The following is a 21,755-nucleotide window of genomic DNA, read 5'->3' as shown; positions in this document are numbered from 1 at the left end:
GCTGCAGTGTACAGATGCCCTGTCCTGTGGCCATGATGGATGCTTTGTTGGATTTGTGTGCGTTTTTTCTTGCGGCGGGTTTTAAAACCCTAGTAAGCTTTCTCACAAATCCCAAAAAAGAACGAGAGAGAGATATAGAGACAAAGAAAGGGAGGCGGAGAGAGAGAGAGATATAGAGACAAAGAAAGGGAGGGGCGGGGAGGGAGGGGGGAGCGGATAGGAGAGAGAGAACCTATGCAGCACAAGAAAAAGGGAGGGCAGGAGGGCGGAGAGAGAGAGAGATTATAAGCAAAGAAAGGGAGGGTGCGGGGGATCGGCGGGCGGCGGACCGAATGCTCGCGCAAGAGATCGCAGTATAGCGACACATCACTAGACCAACTCCTGGGAAGTAGGGGCGGGGGCGGCAGCTAGACCGAGAGAGAGATCATAGTAGCTCCACAAATCCAAGATCAAGACACCGGCTGTGTTCCATGCGCTGGTCGCTAGCGGTGTATGAAAGGAGTTTCTAGGGATATAGGATGCGGTTTGTGTACTAGTTTTACACGGCGTATATGTCAGGGGAGCGGAGAGAGATACGAGAGCAATGATTGGATTACACACAAGGGGAAGGAGGGGGGAAAAAGAGGAGTGATAAGGGGAGGTTCAGTAGCATCCACCCTTCTATTTTCAAGGATGAGGCCTTGATCTCATCTCCAGGTTAGTCGGAGTCAGTGGGGATTCTGGGATGCACCTTGGCAGCGGTGTCACCCTTGTCTTTGACCTTTAGGTGTCAGACGGGATGGAGTTTTTAGCTTATCACATCCCAGCGCGATATGTAGAGAATTCGTTGGTTTTGTCTAGGGACGAGAGATAGGCGAGCAGTGGTGCGATCTGGCGGGTATTGTGTCTATTTACGAGAGTAGCGAGGGGGGGCGGATATTGGAACTCTCGATTCTCTGCTGAGGTGTGTTCTTGCGCGTTCCCGCTAGATGATTGACTAGAAGGGGTTGCGTGCTCTCTCTTTGATTTGATCTTTTTCTCTTTCCCCTTCTCTCTCGCTTTTCTGTCTTTTCTTTTTTCTACTTTCCCTCTATCTCTGTTTTTTCTATCGGACCAGCGTCTTTTCGTGTCTTTTCGGGCTCCCGCTGCTTTTGTCTATCCTCTCCCTGTTTGCGTTTATCTCCTCGGTCGTTGTCTGTGTAGCGGTCACAGCTCTCGTCTCCTTTTGCGCGTTCCCTTCTCTCTTTTTTCTTTTTTCTTTCCCTCTCTCTCTTTCTTTTCTTTTTTCTCTTTCCCCTCGCTCTTTCGTTTCGCTTTTTTCTCTTTCCCTCTCTCTGTTTTCGCTTTCTTCTCTCTTCTCTTCTCTTTCTCTCTCTCCTCTCTCTCTCGTCTTCTCTCTCTGCCCTCTTTACTCTTCGGTTTCTCTTTTCCCTCTCTCTCTTCGTTTTTTTTTCTCTTTCCTCTGTCTCTCTTTCTGTTTGTTTGTCTTTCTTCTCTTTCCTCTCTCTCTCTCTCTCCTCTTTCTTTTCTTTTTTGCTCTTTTTTCGTTCTTATTTTCTCTTTTCCCTCTCTCTCTTTCTTTTCTTTTATTCCTCTTTCCTCTCTCTCCTCTCTCTTTCTTTTCTTTTTTCTTTTTTTCTCTTTCCCTCTCTGCTCTTTCTTTTCTTTTTTCTTTCCCTCTCCTCTTCTCTTCTCTCTTTCTTTCTTTTTTCTCTTTCCCTCTCTTTGGACCCAGTTATCTTTTCTTTTTTCTCTTTCCTCTCTCATCTTCTTTCTTTTCTTTTTTCTTTCTTTTTTTTCTCTCTCTCTTTCCCCTCTCTCTACTTTCTCTTTTTCTTTTTCTCTTTCCTCTCCTCTCTCTCTCTTTCCTCTCCCTTCTTCTTCCCTTCTCTCAAAAGAGAAGAATGTCCTCATGTGTGCTACCTACTAAATCCCCCCAATAGAATCCCCATACTTTAACAATGACAGCTTCTCCATTCTAGAGGGGGAGATCAGCCATATCTAGACCCAGGGACATGTAATAGTCTGTGGCGACCTAAATGCCAGAACTGGACAAGAACCTGACACTCTCAGCACATAGTGGGACAAACACCTACCTGGAGGTGACAGCAATCCCTCCCCCATATGCCCCCCTAGGTACAACTACGACAACATAACCAACAAAAATGGGTCACAACTCCTGCAGCTCTGTCGCACGGCTGGGTATGTGCATAGTCAATGTTAGGCTTCGAGGGGACTCCTATAGTAGGTAGACCTATAGCTCATCTCTTGGCAGTAGTATTGTCAACTACTTTATCACTGACCTCAACCCAGAGTCTCTTAGAGCGTTCACAGTCAGTCCACTGACATCGCTATCAGATCACAGCAAAATCACACTCTACTTGATCAGAGTTTTGCTCAGTCTTGAGGCATCAAAGCCAAAGGAACTGAATAGTATTGAGAAATGCCATAGATAGAAGGAAAATAGTGTGGCAATCTACCAAAAAACTATTTGGCAACAACAAATGCAATCCCTTCTAGACAATTTCCTGGACAAAATGTTTCACAGTAATAGTGAAGGTGTAAATTTGGCAGTAGAAAACCTAAACAGTATATTTGACCTCTCAGCTTCCCTGTCAAATCTAAAAATTTCAAGCAGAAAACAGAAGAAAATGAACAACAATTACAAATGGTTTGATGAAGATTGCAAAAACCTAAGAAATAAATTGAGAAACCTATCCAACCAAAAACATAGAGACCCAGAAAACCGGAGTCTACGCCTTCACTATGGTGAATCACGAAAACAATACAGAAATACACTACGGAAATACAAGGAACGGCATGTCAGAGATCAGCTCAATGTAATTGAAGAATCCATAGAATCAAACTAGTTCTGGGAAAATTGTAAAACTCTAAACAAACAACAACACGCAGAGATATCTATTCAAATCAGAGATGTATGGATATACAACTTCTATCTTTTTGGCTCTATAACAAAAAACAAACAGCAAAAACATATACATGATCAAATACAAACCTTAGAATCAACTATTCTACCAGAACCCATTGGATTCTCCAATTACATTGAATGAACTACAGGACAAAATAAAAACCTTCCAACCCAAAAAGGCCTGTGGGGTTGATGGTATCCTCAATGAAATGATAAAATATACAGACCACAAATTCCAACTTGCTATACTTAAACTCGTTAACATGATCTTCAGCTGTGGCATCTTCCCCAATATTTGGAACCAAGGACTGATAACCTCAAGCCACAAAAGTTGAGACAAATTTGACCCCAATAACTACCGTGGAATATGTGTCAACAGCAACCTTGAGAAAGTCCTCTGCATTATCATTAACAGCAGACTCGTACATTTCCTCAATGAAAACAATGTACTGAGCAAATGTCAAATTGGCTTTTTACCAAATTACCATACAACAGAACACGTATTCACCCTGCACACCCTAATTGACAAACAAAGAAACCAAAAGAAAGGCAAAGTCTTCTCATGCTTTGTTGATTTAAAAAAAACCTTGGACTCATTTTGGAAAGAGGGCCTGGTATACAAATTGATGGAAAGTGTTGTGGGGGGGAAAACATACAACATTACAAAATCCATTTACACAAACAACAAGTGTGAGGTTAAAATTGGCAAAAAACACACGTTTCTTTCCACAAGGCCGGAGGTTAAGACAGGGATGCAGCTTAAGCCCCACCCTCTTCAACATATATATCAACAAATTGGCGAGGGCACTAGAACAGTCTGCAGCACCCGGCCTCACCCTACTAGAATCTGAAGTCAGAATTCTGCAAACATATCATCTGTGTACAACATAAAACACCAAATTAATGCATGCAGATACCGATACCCACTAATTATCAAAATCCAGAAAAGATCCGTTAAATTCTACAACCACCTAAAAGGAAGCATTTCCCAAACCTTCCATAACAAAGCCATCACCTACAGAGAGATGAACCTGGAGAAGAGTCCCCTAAGCAAGCTGGTCCTGGGGCTCTGTTCACAAACACAAACACACCCCACAGAGCCCTAGGACAACAGCACAATTAGACCCAACTAAATCATGAGAAAACAAAAAGATAATTACTTGACACATTGGAAAGATTTTACAAAAAAACAGAGCAAACCTGAATGCTATTTGTCCCTAAACAGAGAGTACACAGTGGTAGAATACCTGACCACTGTGACTGACACAAAATTATGGAAATATTTGACTATGTACAGACTGAGTGAGCATAGCCTTGCTATTGAGAAAGGCCGCCGAAGACCGACCTGGCTCTCAAGAGAAGACAGGCTATGTGCACACTGTCCACAAAATGAGGTGGAAACTGAGCTGCACTTCCTAACCTCCTGCCCAATGTATGACCATGTTAGAGACACATATTTCCCTCAGATTGCACAGACCTACAAAGAACTCAAAAACAAACCCAATGTTGATAAACTCCCATATCTACTGGGTGAAATACCACAGTGTACCAACACAGCAGCAAGATTTATGACCTGTTGTAAATACAACCCATATTTATGTTAATTTATTTTCCCTTTTGTACTTTAACTATTTGCACATGGTTACAACACTGTATATATACATAATATGACATTTCAAATGTCTCTATTCCTTTGGAACTTTTGTCAGTGTAATGTTTACAGTAAATTCTTTATTCTTTATTATCTATTTCAGTTGCTTTGGCAATGTAAGCATATGTTTACCATGCCAATAAATCCCCTTAAATTTAATTGAGAGAGGGAGAAGGGCTGGGGGAGAGAGAGAGGAATAGTAAATTAGTGAAAAAATGATAGATAGGGAGAGAAATAGACAATAGAAGAGTGAGGGAGAGGGTCCAATGAGGCTCAGGTGGTAAAGCATGGTGCTTGCAACGTCAGGTTATGGTTTTGATTCCTACAGGGGACCAGTATGAAAATTGTATTCACTCACTACTGTAAGTCACTCTGGATAAAAGCATCTACTAAATGCTTAAAATATAAATATAAGATGTGCGTGTCAATCCAAGCGCTCTACATGAGTGATCTGTGCTATCTGGACATTTATCCAAACAACCCTATTGGCTCATGAGGTATTATGGCAATAATGAGGCGTGAACTGATTGGTCACAATAGTTCAGTTCTTGGCCAATTGTATTTTCATTGGGCAGTTTATGGGGATGGAATGTGTTGTCAACAGCATCATGTACAAGAATCTCGCACACACACACGCGCACACTAAAATACGCAAACGCACGCACACGTGCACGGACACACGGACACACACACACACGGACACACGCGCAAACACGTGGACACACGGACACACACACACACGGACACACGCGCACACACGCAGACACACGGACACACGCACACACGCACACACGGACACACGCGCACACGGACACACGCGCCACACGGACACACAACACACGGACACACACGGACACACGACACACGCACACGCGGACACACACCGGACACACGCACCCACACACCACACACACACACACACAACACACACACACACACACAACCACACACACACACACACACACACACACACACACACACACACACACACACACACACACACACACACACACACACACAAACAGCTGGGGTTTTAGTCAAAGGGTTTTTGGGTTTAATTGCTTTTAGCTGAAGCAGACCGGTACCAGTCAGCCAATCCCTTGTGCTGTTCTGGAGTCAGTCTTGGGTTCTATGAAGTAGCCCTTTACTGAGTAACTAGAACTGACCAATTCTATTTTCCCTACTAGCGTGTGTATTTGTGAAATTGACCGTGGTCTTCCAAGTGCCAAAAGGGGATTATAAAACTTGTATGTGTCTGTTTTTCCCCTACTGCAGATTACATGAGGCTGTTTCCCTTACTGCAGATTACATGAGGCCGTTTCCCTTACTGCAGATTACATGAGGCTGTTCCCCTACTGCAGATTACATGAGGCTGTTTCCCCGACTGCAGATTACATGAGGCTGTTTCCCCCTACTGCAGATTACATGAGGCTGTTTCCCTTACTGCAGATTACATGATGCTGTTTCCCCTACTGCAGATTACATGAGGCTGTTTCCCCTACTGCAGATTACATGAGGCTGTTTCCCCTACTGCAGATTACATGAGGCTGTTTCCCTTACTGCAGATTACATGAGGCTGTTTCCCCTACTGCAGATTACATGAGGCTGTTTCCCCTACTGCAGATTACATGAGGCTGTTTCCCTTACTGCAGATTACATGAGGCTGTTTCCCTTACTGCAGATTACATGAGGCTGTTTCCCCTACTGCAGATTACATGAGGCTGTTTCCCTTACTGCAGATTACATGAGGCTGTTTCCCCTTACTGCAGATTACATGAGGCTGTTTCCCCTACTGCAGATTACATGAGGCTGTTTCCCTACTGCAGATTACATGAGGCTGTTTCGCTTCCCTACTGCAGATTACATGAGGCTGTTTCCCTACTGCAGATTACATGAGCTGTTCCCGACTGCAGATTACATGAGGCTGTTTCCCGACTGCCAGATTACATGAGGCTGTTCCCCTACTGCAGATTACATGAGGCTGTTTCCCCGACTGCAGATTACATGAGGCTGTTTCCCTTACTGCAGATTACATGAGGCTGTTTCCCTACTGCAGATTACATGAGGCTGTTTCCCCTACTGCAGATTACATGAGGCTGTTTCCCTTACTGCAGATTACATGAGGCTGTTTCTCCTACTGCAGATTACATGAGGCTGTTTCCCCGACTGCAGATTACATGAGGCTGTTTCCCCTACTGCAGATTACATGAGGCTGTTTCCCTTACTGCAGATTACATGAGGCTGTTTCCCCGACTGCAGATTACATGAGGCTGTTTCCCCGACTGCAGATTACATGAGGCTGTTTCCCCTACTGCAGATTACATGAGGCTGTTTCCCCGACTGCAGATTACATGAGGCTGTTTCCCTTACTGCAGATTACATGAGTTTTTCCCCGACTGCAGATTACATGAGGCTGTTTCCCTTACTGCAGATTACATGAGGCTGTTTCCCTTACTGCAGATTACATGAGGCTGTTTCCCCTACTGCAGATTACATGAGGCTGTTTCCCTTACTGCAGATTACATGAGGCTGTTTCCCCTACTGCAGATTACATGAGGCTGTTTCCCTTACTGCAGATTACATGAGGCTGTTTCCCCGACTGCAGATTACATGAAGATGTTTCCCCTACTGCAGATTACATGAAGATGTTTCCCTTACTGCAGATTACATGAGGCTTTTTCCCTTACTGCAGATTACATGAGGCTGTTTCCCTTACTGCAGATTACATGAGGCTGTTTCCCTTACTGCAGATTACATGAGGCTGTTTCCCCTACTGCAGATTACATGAAGATGTTTCCCTTACTGCAGATTACATGAGGCTGTTTCCCTTACTGCAGATTACATGAGGCTGTTTCCCTTACTGCAGATTACATGAGGCTGTTTCCCTTACTGCAGATTACATGAGGCTGTTTCCCTTACTGCAGATTACATGAGGCTGTTTCCCCTTACTGCAGATTACATGAGGCTGTTTCCCTTACTGCAGATTACATGAGGCTGTTTCCCCTACTGCAGATTACATGAGGCTGTTTTCCCTTACTGCAGATTACATGAGGCTGTTTCCCCTACTGCAGATTACATGAGGCTGTTTCCCTTACTGCAGATTACATGAGGCTGTTTCCCCTACTGCAGATTACATGAGGCTGTTTCCCTTACTGCAGATTACATGAGGCTGTTTCCCCGACTGCAGATTACATGAGGCTGTTTCCCTTACTGCAGATTACATGAGGCTGTTTCCCCTACTGTAGATTACATGAGGCTGTTTCCCCTACTGCAGATTACATGAGGCTGTTTCCCTTACTGCAGATTACATGAGGCTGTTTCCCCTACTGTAGATTACATGAGGCTGTTTCCCCTACTGCAGAATACATGAGGCTGTTTCCCCTACTGTAGATTACATGAGGCTGTTTCCCCTACTGCAGATTACATGAGGCTGTTTCCCCTACTGCAGATTACATGAGGCTGTTTCCCTTACTGCAGATTACATGAGGCTGTTTCCCTTACTGCAGATTACATGAGGCTGTTTCCCTTACTGCAGATTACATGAGGCTGTTTCCCCTACTGCAGATTACATGAGGCTGTTTCCCCTACTGCAGATTACATGAGGCTGTTTCCCCTACTGCAGATTACATGAGGCTGTTTCCCCTACTGCAGATTACATGAGGCTGTTTCCCTTGACTGTGATATCTGTCCTGGTATTCCTATGGCCTGATGTGGCCTCTGTCCTCTGTTCTTGTATTCCTATGGCCTGATGTGGCCTCTTTCCTCTGTCCTGGTATTCCTATGGCCTGAGGTGGCCTCTGTTCTCTGTCCTGGTATTCCTATGGCCTGATGTGGCCTCTGTTCTCTGTCCTGGTATTCCTATGGCCTGATGTGGCCTCTGTTCTCTGTCCTGGTATTCCTATGGCCTGATGTGGCCTCTGTCCTCTGTCCTGGTATTCCCATGGCCTGATGTGGCCTCTGTCCTCTGTCCTGGTATTCCTAAAGCAAATTTGAGATCAATGTTACCTAAATTTCATCAGCATATTGATGGGCACGACACATAGGGCCAATAATCTTCTGCTACTCTAACTTCTGCTACTAACTTCTGCTACTCTAACTTCTGTGATGCATACAAAACCCTCCCCCGCCCTCCCTTCAGCAAATCCGACCACGACGCCATCTTGCTCGTCCCGGCTTATAGGCAGAAACTCAAACAGGATGTACCAGTGACGAGAACCATTCAATGCTGGTCTGACCAATCGAAAGCCACACTCCAAGATTCTTTTGATCACACGGACTGGAATATGTTCCAGTCTGCCTCAGGGAACAACGTTGATCTATACCCTGACTCAGGGAACACCATTGATCTATACCCTGACTCAGGGAACACCATTGATCTATACGCTGACTCAGGGAACACCATTGATCTATACGCTGACTCGGGGAGTGTGTTTATAAAGAAGTGCATTGGAGATGTTGTACCCACTGTGACTATTAAAACCTACCCTAACCAGAAACCGTGGATGGATGGCGGCATTCGTGCAAAAGTGAAAGCGCGATCCACCGCATTTAACCATGGAAAGAGGTCTGAGAATATGGCTGAATTTAAACAGTGTAGTTATTCCCTCCAAGGCAATCAAACAAGCGAAATGCCGGTACAGGGACAAGGTGGAGTCGCAATTCAAAGGCTCAGACACGAGATGTATGTGGCAGGGTGTACAGGAAATCACGGACTACAAAAACAGCCACTTCACAGATACCGACGTCACGCTTCCAGACAAACTAAACACCGTCTTTGCCCGCTTTGAGGATAATACAGTGCCACCGTCATTGCTCGCTAACAAAGACTGCGTCCCTCCCCCCCTCTCCTTCTCAGTGGCTGACGTGAGTAAAACACTTAAACGTGTTAACCCTCACAAGGCTGCTGGCCTAGACGGCATCCCTAGCCGCGTCCTCAGAGCATGCGCAGACCAGCTGACTGGTGTGTTTACGGACAAATTTAATTGCTCCCTAACCCAGTCTGTTGTCCCCATATGCTTCAAGATTGCTACCATTGTTCATGTACCCAAGAAGACAAAGGTAACTGAACTAAATGACTACCGCCCCGTAGCACTCACTTCTCTCATGAAGTGCTTTGAGAGGCTAGTCAAGGATCATATCACTGCCACCTTACCGGCCACCCTAGACCCCCTTCAGTTTGCATACCGCCCCAACAGGTCCACAGATGACGCAATCACCATCGCACTGCACACTGCCCTATCCCATCTGGACAAGAGGAATACCTATGTCAGAATGCTGTTCATTGACTACAGCTCAGCCTTCAACACCATAATACCCTCCAAGCTCATCACTAAGCTCAGGGCCCTGGGTCTCAACCCCTCCCAGTGCAACTGGACTGTGAGTCCTGGACTTCCTGATGGTTCCGACCCCAAGTTGTGAAGGTAGGCAACAACACCCCCGCCACGCTGATCCTCAACACGGGGGCCCCACAAGGCGTGCTCAGCCCCCTCCTGTACTTCCTGTTCACCCACGACTGCGTGGGCATGCACGCCTCCAACTCAATCATCATGTTTGCAGACGACACAACAGTAGTGGGCTTGATCACCAACAACGACCAGATGGCCTACAGGGAGGAGGTGAGGGCACTCGGAGTGTGGTGTCAGGAAAACAATCTCTCACTCAACGTCAACAAAACAAAGGAGATGATCGTGGACTTCAGGAAACAGCAGAGGGAGCACCCCCCCTATCCACAATCAAGGGTTAGCAGTGGAGGTGGAAAGTTTTAAGTTCCTCGGCGTACACATCACAGACAGACTGAAATGGTCCACTCACACAGACCTCAGGAGGCTGAAGAAATTTGGCTTGTCACCCAAAACCCTGTCAAACTTTTACAGATGCACAATTGAGAGCATCCTGTCGGGCTGTATCACAGCCTGGTACGGCAAATGCACCGCCCGCAACCACAGAGCTCTCCAGAGACGTTGTGCAGACCGCACCACCATCACTGGGGGCAAACTACCTACCTTCCATGACACCTACAGAGCCCGATGTCACAGGAAGGCCGAAAAGATCATCAAGAACAACAACCACCTGAGCCACTGCCTGTTCACCCCGCTATCATCCAGAAGGCGAGGTCAGTACAGGTGCATCAAGGCTGGGACAGAGAGACTGAAAAACAGCTTCTATCTCAAGGCCATCAGACTGCTAAACAGCCATCACTAACTCAGAAAAGCGGCTGTCTACATTGAGACCCAATCACTGGACACTTTAATAAATGGATCCCTAGTCACTTTAAATAATGCCACTTTAATAATGTTTACATATCTTACATTACTTATATCATATGTACAGTATATACTGTATTTTATACCATCTACTGCCCCTTGCCTATGCTGCTCGGCCATCGCTAGTCCATATATTTATATGTACATATTCTCATTCACCCCTTTTAGATTTGTGTGTATTAGGTAGCTGTTGGGGAATTGTTAGATTTGTGTGTATTTGGTAGTTGTTGGGAATTGTTAGATATTACTGCACTGTTGGAACTAGAAGCACAAGTATTTCGCTACACTCGCATTAACATCTGCTACATTTACATTTACATTTAAGTCATTTAGCAGACACTCTTATCCAGAGCTGCATGCTAACCATGGGTATGTGACCAATACAATTTGATTTGATATAAGAACTACAACTTATGAGTTAACTGACACTTCTATATGTTACGCCACTCTAAGAACTACAACATATGAGTTAACAGGACATATGAAGCCACTATAGGAACTACAACATATGAGTTAACAGGACATATGAAGACACCATAGGAACTACAACATATGAGTTAACAGGACATATGAAGCCACCATAGGAACTACCACATATGAGTTAACAGGACATATGAAGCCACCATAGGAACTACAACATATGAGTTAAAAGGACATATGAAGCCACTATAGGAACTACAACATATGAGTTAACAGGACAAATGAAGCCACTATAGGAACTACAACATATGAGTTAACAGGACATATGAAGCCACTATAGGAACTACAACATATGAGTTAACAGGACAAATGAAGCCACTATAGGAACTACAACATATGAGTTAACAGGACATATGAAGCCACTATAGGAACTACAACATATGAGTTAACAGGACATATGAAGACACTATAAGTACATGTCTGTTAAAGTGTATAAAGTGTTATTTTGGCTCATTAGCATGCTGTTAGAAAGACTCTCAGTCGATCCGGTCAAGGACAGAGGTCATTACTGACCACTTCAGCGTGAAATTACATGTCATTACGTCATACTTGTCAATCACATGTTCATCGACTCACAGAGCCGAACACTACTAATTAAGTTAAAGATACAATCATTGATTTTATTCTTCATCCACTGTTAGGCTGTGGGTTCGTTACATTGGTCTATTTGGATTTTCCTTTCTTTGCTTTATTTTTTATCTAGTAATTAATGTACCATGGTTTACTTACAGGAATTCTCTATAGGGTTATCTGACTGCCTAGTTAAAGTTGAAATAAAGGTTAAATAAAAATAGAATACAAATGAGGAGTGTAATGGGGAAATGTATGATCACTAAAGTTCATACTCAATTTAGAGGGATTAAGACAATGTAAAACATATGTATATATTTTCCCTTTCTGTTACAGACATGATTTCCAGTGTTCTGTTTTGACACTCAAGCTGGGGGTTGATGATCACTAGCCTTAAAGGGATACTGCAGGATGTTGTCCCTTTTATCTACCTCCCCAGAGTCAGATCAACTCGTGGATACAATTTTATGTATTGGTGTCCAGTATGAAGTAAGAGGTAGTTTCGCAAGCCAATGCTAACTAGCGTTAGCCTAGTGATTGGAAGTCTATGGGTATCTGCTAGACACAGATAAATAAAAATGGTATCCACAAATTCATCTGACATTGGGGGAGTAGATAAAAAAGGGCCTTAATGCCAAAATCTCAAAGTATCCCTTTAATACTGAATGTCCATACTGAATGTTATGGATTATTCTGTGGATAGTGATTGACACCAGACTGAACAGAGGTCACACTGATAATTCCCTATTGTAATTGTATTGATAACATCCTATGAACACTGTGTGATTCTGTAGCAGCTGACAAAGTCACTGCCTTTTCTTCATTTACAAGCAGCTCAGGCTGGTGTTTACAGAACATTTTGGTCTGAAATGAGAGAAAAAATATTAGGATGATTATTACTACTTTCTATTAATTATGCAATAGAAACCATTTTCTTAACCGTATGAATTATGTTGGAAAGTCATTTAATCACTCAAATAAGTTACTACTCTTCCACAGGTCTCGTCCTGTAATAATTGTGCTATTGAGCAACACTGCCCTCTATTGACTAAACAACAGAAGTACAACACTAATATATATATACTCATTACAGTAACCAAGTCTAAAACGTTTCCATTCATTTTCATTGCAGGTTATGGACACATTGTCCAAACTGTCCAGCACTTCGATTTCAGAACAAACTGGAATAAAGTAAGTTCTGGTGTTTATTTTAATTTCTAAATCAAATGATGTTGTGTTTTAGTACATGTTTTGAGCCGTTGCTGATTTCGTGCTTTTCGTTCCAAAAGGCCTTTTCCTTCAGAGGAGAGTCTAGAAGAAGACGAGGACATCTATAACCATCTGGTGGATCTGATTGAGTATGTCTCGCCTTACCTCTGGGTTCCCAGGGAGCACGAGACGTTTTCAACCAAAAATACAAATTTTCAACGTCTTTTCAACCAAAAAATACACATTTTCAACCAAAAACACGCATTTTCAACATATTTTTGTACTGTCTAAATCCTTATGATCTCTCCTGTCTTGTGCCTCTGGACAAATGAGGGTTGTGAGTGTCATTCTAGCTAGTGTGATAATGTGTTGCTCCTTCCTGTGTGTGTGACAGTGAGAAAGCTGTGGAGGATGAAGAGGATCTGTATGACTGTGTCTACGATGATGAAGATGGTGGTGAGATCTACGAAGATCTGATGAAGGCTGAGGCTGTTCCTCCTCCTCTGGTTAGTTCTCCCTCTTTCTCTCTCTCACTCTGTCTCACTGTCTCTTTCCCTCACTTTCTCTCTCTCTCGTTCTCTTGTTCCCTCTCTCTCTCTCTCTCTCTCTCTCTCTCTCTCTCTCTCTCTCTCTCTCTCTCTCTCTCTCTCTCGTTCTCTCATTCTCTCTCTCTCTCTCTCTCTCTCTCTCTCTCTCTCTCTCTCTCTCTCTCAATATATATTTCTCTCTCTCTCTCTCTCTCATTCTCTCATTCTCTCTCTCTCTCTCTCTCTCTCATTCTATATTTCTCTCTCTCTCTCTCTCTCTCTCTCTCTCTCTCTCTCTATGTATATATATATATATATATATATTTCTCTCTCTCTTTCTCTCTCTCTCTCTCTCTCTCAATATATATTTCTCTCTCCTTCTCTCACCTCAACCTTAAGCTGCTGTCTACTCCGGTGTTATGAGTGACACCTACTGTTAGTGGTTTTTGGAGTTCTGTGTGCCCTTACTCAGGAGGTCAAACACCCCACATATGGTGTCCATGATTTAATACTGAAGGCTCTGCTTAGACAGCTGTGTTGTGTGTGTGTGTGTGTGTGTGTGTGTGTGTGTGTGTAGTCGTTCCAGAAGCAGGTAGAGCCGGACATCAGGAGCTGCTGTCTGTCAGAGATCAAGCAGACCGAGGAGAAGTACACAGAGACTCTGGACTCCATAGAGAAGGTATTACTGCCAAATACAGTACCTCCCCTATCTCTCTGGTGTTACTGCCAAATACAGTACCTCCCCTATCTCTCTGGTGTTCCTGCCAAATACAGTACCTCCCCTATCTCTCTGGTGTTACTGCCAAATACAGTACCTCCCCTATCTCTCTGGTGTTCCTGCCAAATACAGTACCTCCCCTATCTCTCTGGTGTTCCTGCCAAATACAGTACCTCCCCTACCTCTCTGGTGTTCCTGCCAAATACAGTACCTCCCCTATCTCTCTGGTGGTACTGCCAAATACAGTACCTCCCCTATCTCTCTGGTGTTACTGCTAAATACAGTACCTCCCCTATCTCTCTGGTGTTCCTGCCAAATACAGTACCTCCCCTATCTCTCTGGTGTTACTGCCAAATACAGTACCTCCCCTATCTCTCTGGTGTTACTGCCAAATACAGTACTGCCCCTATCTCTCTGGTGTTCCTGCCAAATACAGTACCTCCCCTATCTCTCTGGTGTTACTGCCAAATACAGTACCGCCCCTATCTCTCTGGTGTTCCTGCCAAATACAGTACTGCACCTATCTCTCTGGTGTTCCTGCCAAATACAGTACCTCCCCTATCTCTCTGGTGTTACTGCCAAATACAGTACCTCCCCTATCTCTCTGGTGTTACTGCCAAATACAGTACCTCCCCTATCTCTCTGGTGTTACTGCCAAATACAGTACCTCCCCTATCTCTCTGGTGTTACTGCCAAATACAGTACCTCCCCTATCTCTCTGGTGTTCCTGCCAAATACAGTACCTCCCCTATCTCTCTGGTGTTACTGCCAAATACCTCCCCTTTCACACTGTATACTCACAATCCAATTAATACTGAACTATTATGCTCATGACGTTATATAAAATAGTCCCTTATGTAGGCAGATACTATTTAATCCTCAGTAGGGGAATTGAATTACATATTCTGCTATTCTGTCACACGTGCAATGATGTACGATGGGATACAAAAACACGTTTAGTTGTTTCCAGTAACTACTTTGTTGTTGTAATATCGTGAATGGACGTGACAGTTTCACCATTAAGGATTCCAGCTTTAGGATTGTTCTGATAAATCACGTATGTTGTGCTTGAAATCATTATTTTCCAGAAACTGCTTGACTTCCTCTCCTGTTTTAGTGGAATTCTTTTTCTAACTCTGTGTTTTTCCCATCCAGTATTTTATGGCACCTCTTACCACCTTCCTGTCCTCGGAGGAGATGGATAAATTGTTTGTCAACATTCCGGTAAGCTACAGGACAGGAAACCCAATTACACACACACACAGTAACTAGGCAACTCACTTAAGAACAAATTCTCATTTACAATGACGGCCTAGCCCTGCCAAATCCTAACCCGGACGACGCCGGGCCAATTGTGCGCTGTCCTATGGGACTCCCAATCACGGCTGGTTGTGATACAGCCTGGAATCAAACCAGGGTCTATAGTGACGCTTCTAGTACTGAGATGCAATGCCTTAGACCGCTGCGCCACTCGGGAGCCCTACAAATGGTAGAGATGGAGATAGATGGAGAGAGATGGAGAACTATAGAGAGAGATGGAGAGAGATGAAGAGAGATGGAGAGCTATAGAGAGAGATGGAGAGAGATGGAGATAGATGGTAGAGATGGAGAGAGATGGTAGAGATGGAGAGCTATAAAGAGAGATGGAGAGAGATGGAGAGCTATAGCGAGAGATGGAGAGAGATGGAGATAGATGGAGAGAGATGGTAGAGATGGAGAGCGATGGAGAGCTATAGAGAGCGATGGAGAGAGATGGAGAGCGATGGAGAGAGATGGAGAGAGATGGTAGAGATGGAGAGCGATGGAGATAGATGGAGAGCGATAGAGATAGATGGTAGAGATGGAGAGAGTTGGTAGAGATGGAGAGCGATGGAGATAGATGGAAAAAGATGGAGAGAGATGGAGAGCTATAGAGAGAGATGGAGAGGGATGGAGAGGGTTGGAGATAGATGGTAGAGATGGTAGCGATGGAAATAGATGGTAGAGATGGAGAGAGATGGTAGAGATGGAGAGCGATGGAGATAGATGGTAGAGATGGAGAGAGATGGTAGAGATGGAGATAGATGGAGATAGATGGAGAGAGATGGTAGAGATGGAGAGTGATGGAGAGAGATGATAGAGATGGAGAGCGATGGAGATAGATGGTAGAGATGGAGAGAGATGGTAGAGATGGAGATAGATGGTAGAGATTGAGATAGATGGTAGAGATGGAGATAGATGGTAGAGATGGAGAGAGATGGAGAGAGATGGTAGAGATGGAGAGAGATGGTAGAGATGGAGAGCGATGGAGATAGATGGTAGAGATGGAGAGAGATGGTAGAGATGGAGAGAGATGGTAGAGATGGAGATAGATGGTAGAGATGGAGAGAGATGGTAGAGATGGAGATAGATGGTAGAGATGGAGAGAGATGGTAGAGATGGAGATAGATGGTAGAGATGGAGAGAGATGGAGAGAGATGGTAGAGATGGAGATAGATGGTAGAGATGGAGAGAGATGGTAGAGATGGAGATAGATGGTAGAGATGGAGAGAGATGGAGAGAGATGGTAGAGATGGAGATAGATGGTAGAGATGGAGAGAGATGGTAGAGATGGAGAGAGATGGTAGAGATGGAGAGAGATGGAGAGAGATGGTAGAGATGGAGATAGATGGTAGAGATGGAGAGAGATGGTAGAGATGGAGATAGATGGTAGAGATGGAGAGAGAGGGAGAGCTAGTTCAACCTAAAACAGGTGTAAAAACCGGTTGTCTTTTCTAGTTTGTTGGATACAAGTTGTTCACCAGCACCTGGTTTTAGATACACTGCTGTGCACAGAGGGTTTTCTGTTCCTTAGTAAAACCTGTCGTATGGGTCTTTAGGCTGGGATTCAATCCAAACCTGTAGTCCCAAGCCATATGGGTCTTTAGGCTGGGATTCAATCCAGACCTGTAGTCCCAAACCATATGGGTCTTTAGGCTGGGATTAAATCCAAACCTGTAGTCCCAAACCATATGGGTCTTTAGACTGGGATTCAATCCAAACCTGTAGTCCCAAGCCATATGGGTCTTTAGGCTGGGATTCAATCCAAACCTGTAGTCCCAAACCATATGGGTCTTTAGGCTGGGATTGAATCCAAACCTGTAGTCCCAATCCATATGGGTCTTTAGGCTGAAACCTGTGGTCCCAAGCCATATGGGTCTTTAGGTTGGGATTCAAGCCGAACCTGTAGTCCCAAACCATATGGGTCTTTAGGCTGGGATTCAATCCAAACCTGTAGTCCCAAACCATATGGGTCTTTAGGCTGGGATTAAATCCAAACCTGTAGTCCCAAGCCATATGGGTCTTTAGGCTGGGATTCAATCCAAACCTGTAGTCCCAAACCATATGCGTCTTTAGGCTGGGATTCAATCCAAACCTGTAGTCCCAAACCATATGGGTCTTTAGGCTGGGATTCAATCCAAACCTGTAGTCCCAAGCCATATGGGTCTTTAGGCTGGGATTCAATCCAAACCTGTAGTCCCAAACCATATGCGTCTTTAGGCTGGGATTCAATCCAAACCTGTAGTCCCAAACCATATGGGTCTTTAGGCTGGGATTCAATCCAAACCTGTAGTCCCAAGCCATATGGGTCTTTAGGCTGGGATTCAATCCAAACCTGTAGTCCCAAACCATATGGGTCTTTAGGCTGGGATTAAATCCAAACCTGTAGTCCCAAGCCGTATGGGTCTTTAGGCTGGGATTCAAACCAAACCTGTAGTCCCAAGCCATATGGGTCTTTAGGCTGGGATTCAATCCAAACCTGTAGTCCCAAGCCATATGGGTCTTTAGGCTGGGATTCAATCCAAACCTGTAGTCCCAAGCCATATGGGTCTTTAGGCTGGGATTCAAACCAAACCTGTAGTCCCAAGCCATATGGGTCTTTAGGCTGGGATTCAATCCAAACCTGTAGTCCCAAGCCATATGGGTCTTTAGGCTGGGATTCAATCCAAACCTGTAGTCCCAAGCCATATGGGTCTTTAGGCTGGGATTCAATCCAAACCTGTAGTCCCAAGCCATATGGGTCTTTAGGCTGGGATTCAATCCAAACCTGTAGTCCCAAGCCATATGGGTCTTTAGGCTGGGATTCAAACCAAACCTGTAGTCCCAAGCCATATGGGTCTTTAGGCTGGGATTCAATCCAAACCTGTAGTCCCAAGCCATATGGGTCTTTAGGCTGGGATTCAATCCAAACCTGTGGTCCCAAGCCATATGGGTCTTTAGGCTGGGATTCAATCCAAACCTGTAGTCCCAAGCCATATGGGTCTTTAGGCTGGGATTCAAACCAAACCTGTGGTCCCAAGCCATATGGGTGTTTAGGCTGGGATTCAATCCAAACCTGTGGTCCCAAGCCATATGGGTCTTTAGGCTGGGATTCAATCCAAACCTGTAGTCCCAAGCCATATGGGTCTTTAGGCTGGGATTCAATCTAAACCTGTAGTCCTAAGCCATATGGGTCTTTAGGCTGGGATTCAATCCAAACCTGTAGTCCCAAGCCATATGGGTCTTTAGGCTGGGATTCAATCCAAACCTGTAGTCCCAAGCCATATGGGTCTTTAGGCTGGGATTCAATCCAAACCTGTAGTCCCAAGCCATATGGGTCTTTAGGCTGGGATTCAATCCAAACCTGTAGTCCCAAGCCATATGGGTCTTAGGCTGGGATTGAATCCAAACCTGTAGTCCCAAGCCATATGGGTCTTTAGGCTGGGATTCAATCCAAACCTGTAGTCCCAAGCCATATGGGTCTTTAGGCTGGGATTGAATCCAAACCTGTAGTCCCAAGCCATATGGGTCTTTAGGCTGGGATTCAATCCAAACCTGTAGTCCCAAGCCATATGGGTCTTTAGGCTGGGATTCAAACCAAACCTGTAGTCCCAAGCCATATGGGTCTTTAGGCTGGGATTCAAACCCAACCTGTAGTCCCAAGCCATATGGGTCTTTAGGCTGGGATTCAATCCAAACCTGTAGTCCCAAGCCATATGGGTCTTTAGGCTGGGATTCAATCCAAACCTGTATTCCCAAACCATATGGGTCTTTAGGCTGGGATTCAATCCAAACCTGTAGTCCCAAACCATATGGGTCTTTAGGCTGGGATTCAATCCAAACCTGTAGTCCCAAGCCATATGGGTCTTTAGGCTGGGATTCAATCCAAACCTGTAGTCCCAAACCATATGGGTCTTTAGGCTGGGATTCAAGCCGAACCTGTAGTCCCAAACCATATGGGTCTTTAGGCTGGGATTCAATCCAAACCTGTAGTCCCAAACCATATGGGTCTTTAGGCTGGGATTAAATCCAAACCTGTAGTCCCAAGCCATATGGGTCTTTAGGCTGGGATTCAATCCAAACCTGTAGTCCCAAACCATATGCGTCTTTAGGCTGGGATTCAATCCAAACCTGTAGTCCCAAACCATATGGGTCTTTAGGCTGGGATTCAATCCAAACCTGTAGTCCCAAGCCATATGGGTCTTTAGGCTGGGATTCAATCCAAACCTGTAGTCCCAAACCATATGCGTCTTTAGGCTGGGATTCAATCCAAACCTGTAGTCCCAAACCATATGGGTCTTTAGGCTGGGATTCAATCCAAACCTGTAGTCCCAAGCCATATGGGTCTTTAGGCTGGGATTCAATCCAAACCTGTAGTCCCAAACCATATGGGTCTTTAGGCTGGGATTAAATCCAAACCTGTAGTCCCAAACCATATGGGTCTTTAGGCTGGGATTAAATCCAAACCTGTAGTCCCAAGCCATATGGGTCTTTAGGCTGGGATTCAATCCAAACCTGTAGTCCCAAGCCATATGGGTCTTTAGGCTGGGATTCAATCCAAACCTGTAGTCCCAAGCCATATGGGTCTTTAGGCTGGGATTCAAACCAAACCTGTAGTCCCAAGCCTTATGGGTCTTTAGGCTGGGATTCAATCCAAACCTGTAGTCCCAAGCCATATGGGTCTTTAGGCTGGGATTCAATCCAAACCTGTAGTCCCAAGCCATATGGGTCTTTAGGCTGGGATTCAATCCAAACCTGTGGTCCCAAGCCATATGGGTCTTTAGGCTGGGATTCAATCCAAACCTGTAGTCCCAAGCCATATGGGTCTTTAGGCTGGGATTCAAACCAAACCTGTAGTCCCAAGCCATATGGGTCTTTAGGCTGGGATTCAATCCAAACCTGTAGTCCCAAGCCATATGGGTCTTTAGGCTGGAATTCAATCCAAACCTGTGGTCCCAAGCCATATGGGTCTTTAGGCTGGGATTCAATCCAAACCTGTAGTCCCAAGCCATATGGGTCTTTAGGCTGGGATTCAAACCAAACCTGTGGTCCCAAGCCATATGGGTCTTTAGGCTGGGATTCAATCCAAACCTGTGGTCCCAAGCCATATGGGTCTTTAGGCTGGGATTCAATCCAAACCTGTAGTCCCAAGCCATATGGGTCTTTAGGCTGGGATTCAATCCAAACCTGTAGTCCTAAGCCATATGGGTCTTTAGGCTGGGATTCAATCCAAACCTGTAGTCCCAAGCCATATGGGTCTTTAGGCTGGGATTCAATCCAAACCTGTAGTCCCAAGCCATATGGGTCTTTAGGCTGGGATTCAATCCAAACCTGTAGTCCCAAGCCATATGGGTCTTTAGGCTGGGATTCAATCCAAACCTGTAGTCCCAAGCCATATGGGTCTTAGGCTGGGATTGAATCCAAACCTGTAGTCCCAAGCCATATGGGTCTTTAGGCTGGGATTCAATCCAAACCTGTAGTCCCAAGCCATATGGGTCTTTAGGCTGGGATTCAAACCAAACCTGTAGTCCCAAGCCATATGGGTCTTTAGGCTGGGATTCAATCCAAACCTGTGGTCCCAAGCCATATGGGTCTTTAGGCTGGGATTCAATCCAAACCTGTAGTCCCAAGCCATATGGGTCTTTAGGCTGGGATTCAAACCAAACCTGTAGTCCCAAGCCATATGGGTCTTTAGGCTGGGATTCAATCCAAACCTGTAGTCCCAAGCCATATGGGTCTTTAGGCTGGAATTCAATCCAAACCTGTGGTCCCAAGCCATATGGGTCTTTAGGCTGGGATTCAATCCAAACCTGTAGTCCCAAGCCATATGGGTCTTTAGGCTGGGATTCAAACCAAACCTGTGGTCCCAAGCCATATGGGTCTTTAGGCTGGGATTCAATCCAAACCTGTGGTCCCAAGCCATATGGGTCTTTAGGCTGGGATTCAATCCAAACCTGTAGTCCCAAGCCATATGGGTCTTTAGGCTGGGATTCAATCCAAACCTGTAGTCCCAAGCCATATGGGTCTTAGGCTGGGATTGAATCCAAACCTGTAGTCCCAAGCCATATGGGTCTTTAGGCTGGGATTCAATCCAAACCTGTAGTCCCAAGCCATATGGGTCTTTAGGCTGGGATTCAAACCAAACCTGTAG

At 44.9% G+C, this 21,755-nt stretch overlaps 1 protein-coding gene across 1 annotated transcript in view; it reads left to right on the top strand.

The window, feature by feature from the left end:
- The first annotated feature begins 13,007 nt into the window (after positions 1–13,007).
- LOC120050916 (guanine nucleotide exchange factor VAV3-like) overlaps positions 13,008–21,755 on the top strand; it is a 112,902-nt gene continuing 104,154 nt past the window's right edge. Inside the window, exons 1-5 of the mRNA XM_038997442.1 lie at positions 13,008–13,063; positions 13,162–13,230; positions 13,476–13,587; positions 14,186–14,287; positions 15,482–15,550. Of these exons, the coding sequence (XP_038853370.1) occupies positions 13,008–13,063; positions 13,162–13,230; positions 13,476–13,587; positions 14,186–14,287; positions 15,482–15,550 (408 nt within the window). The remainder of the gene's footprint in view (positions 13,064–13,161; positions 13,231–13,475; positions 13,588–14,185; positions 14,288–15,481; positions 15,551–21,755) is intronic.

The sequence above is a fragment of the Salvelinus namaycush genome, chromosome 7, assembly GCF_016432855.1.
Source record: "Salvelinus namaycush isolate Seneca chromosome 7, SaNama_1.0, whole genome shotgun sequence".
NCBI classification, from domain to species: Eukaryota; Metazoa; Chordata; class Actinopteri; order Salmoniformes; family Salmonidae; genus Salvelinus; species Salvelinus namaycush.
Note: the sequence above shows the minus strand (reverse complement) of the source record. Positions and strands in the feature narration are given on the sequence as shown.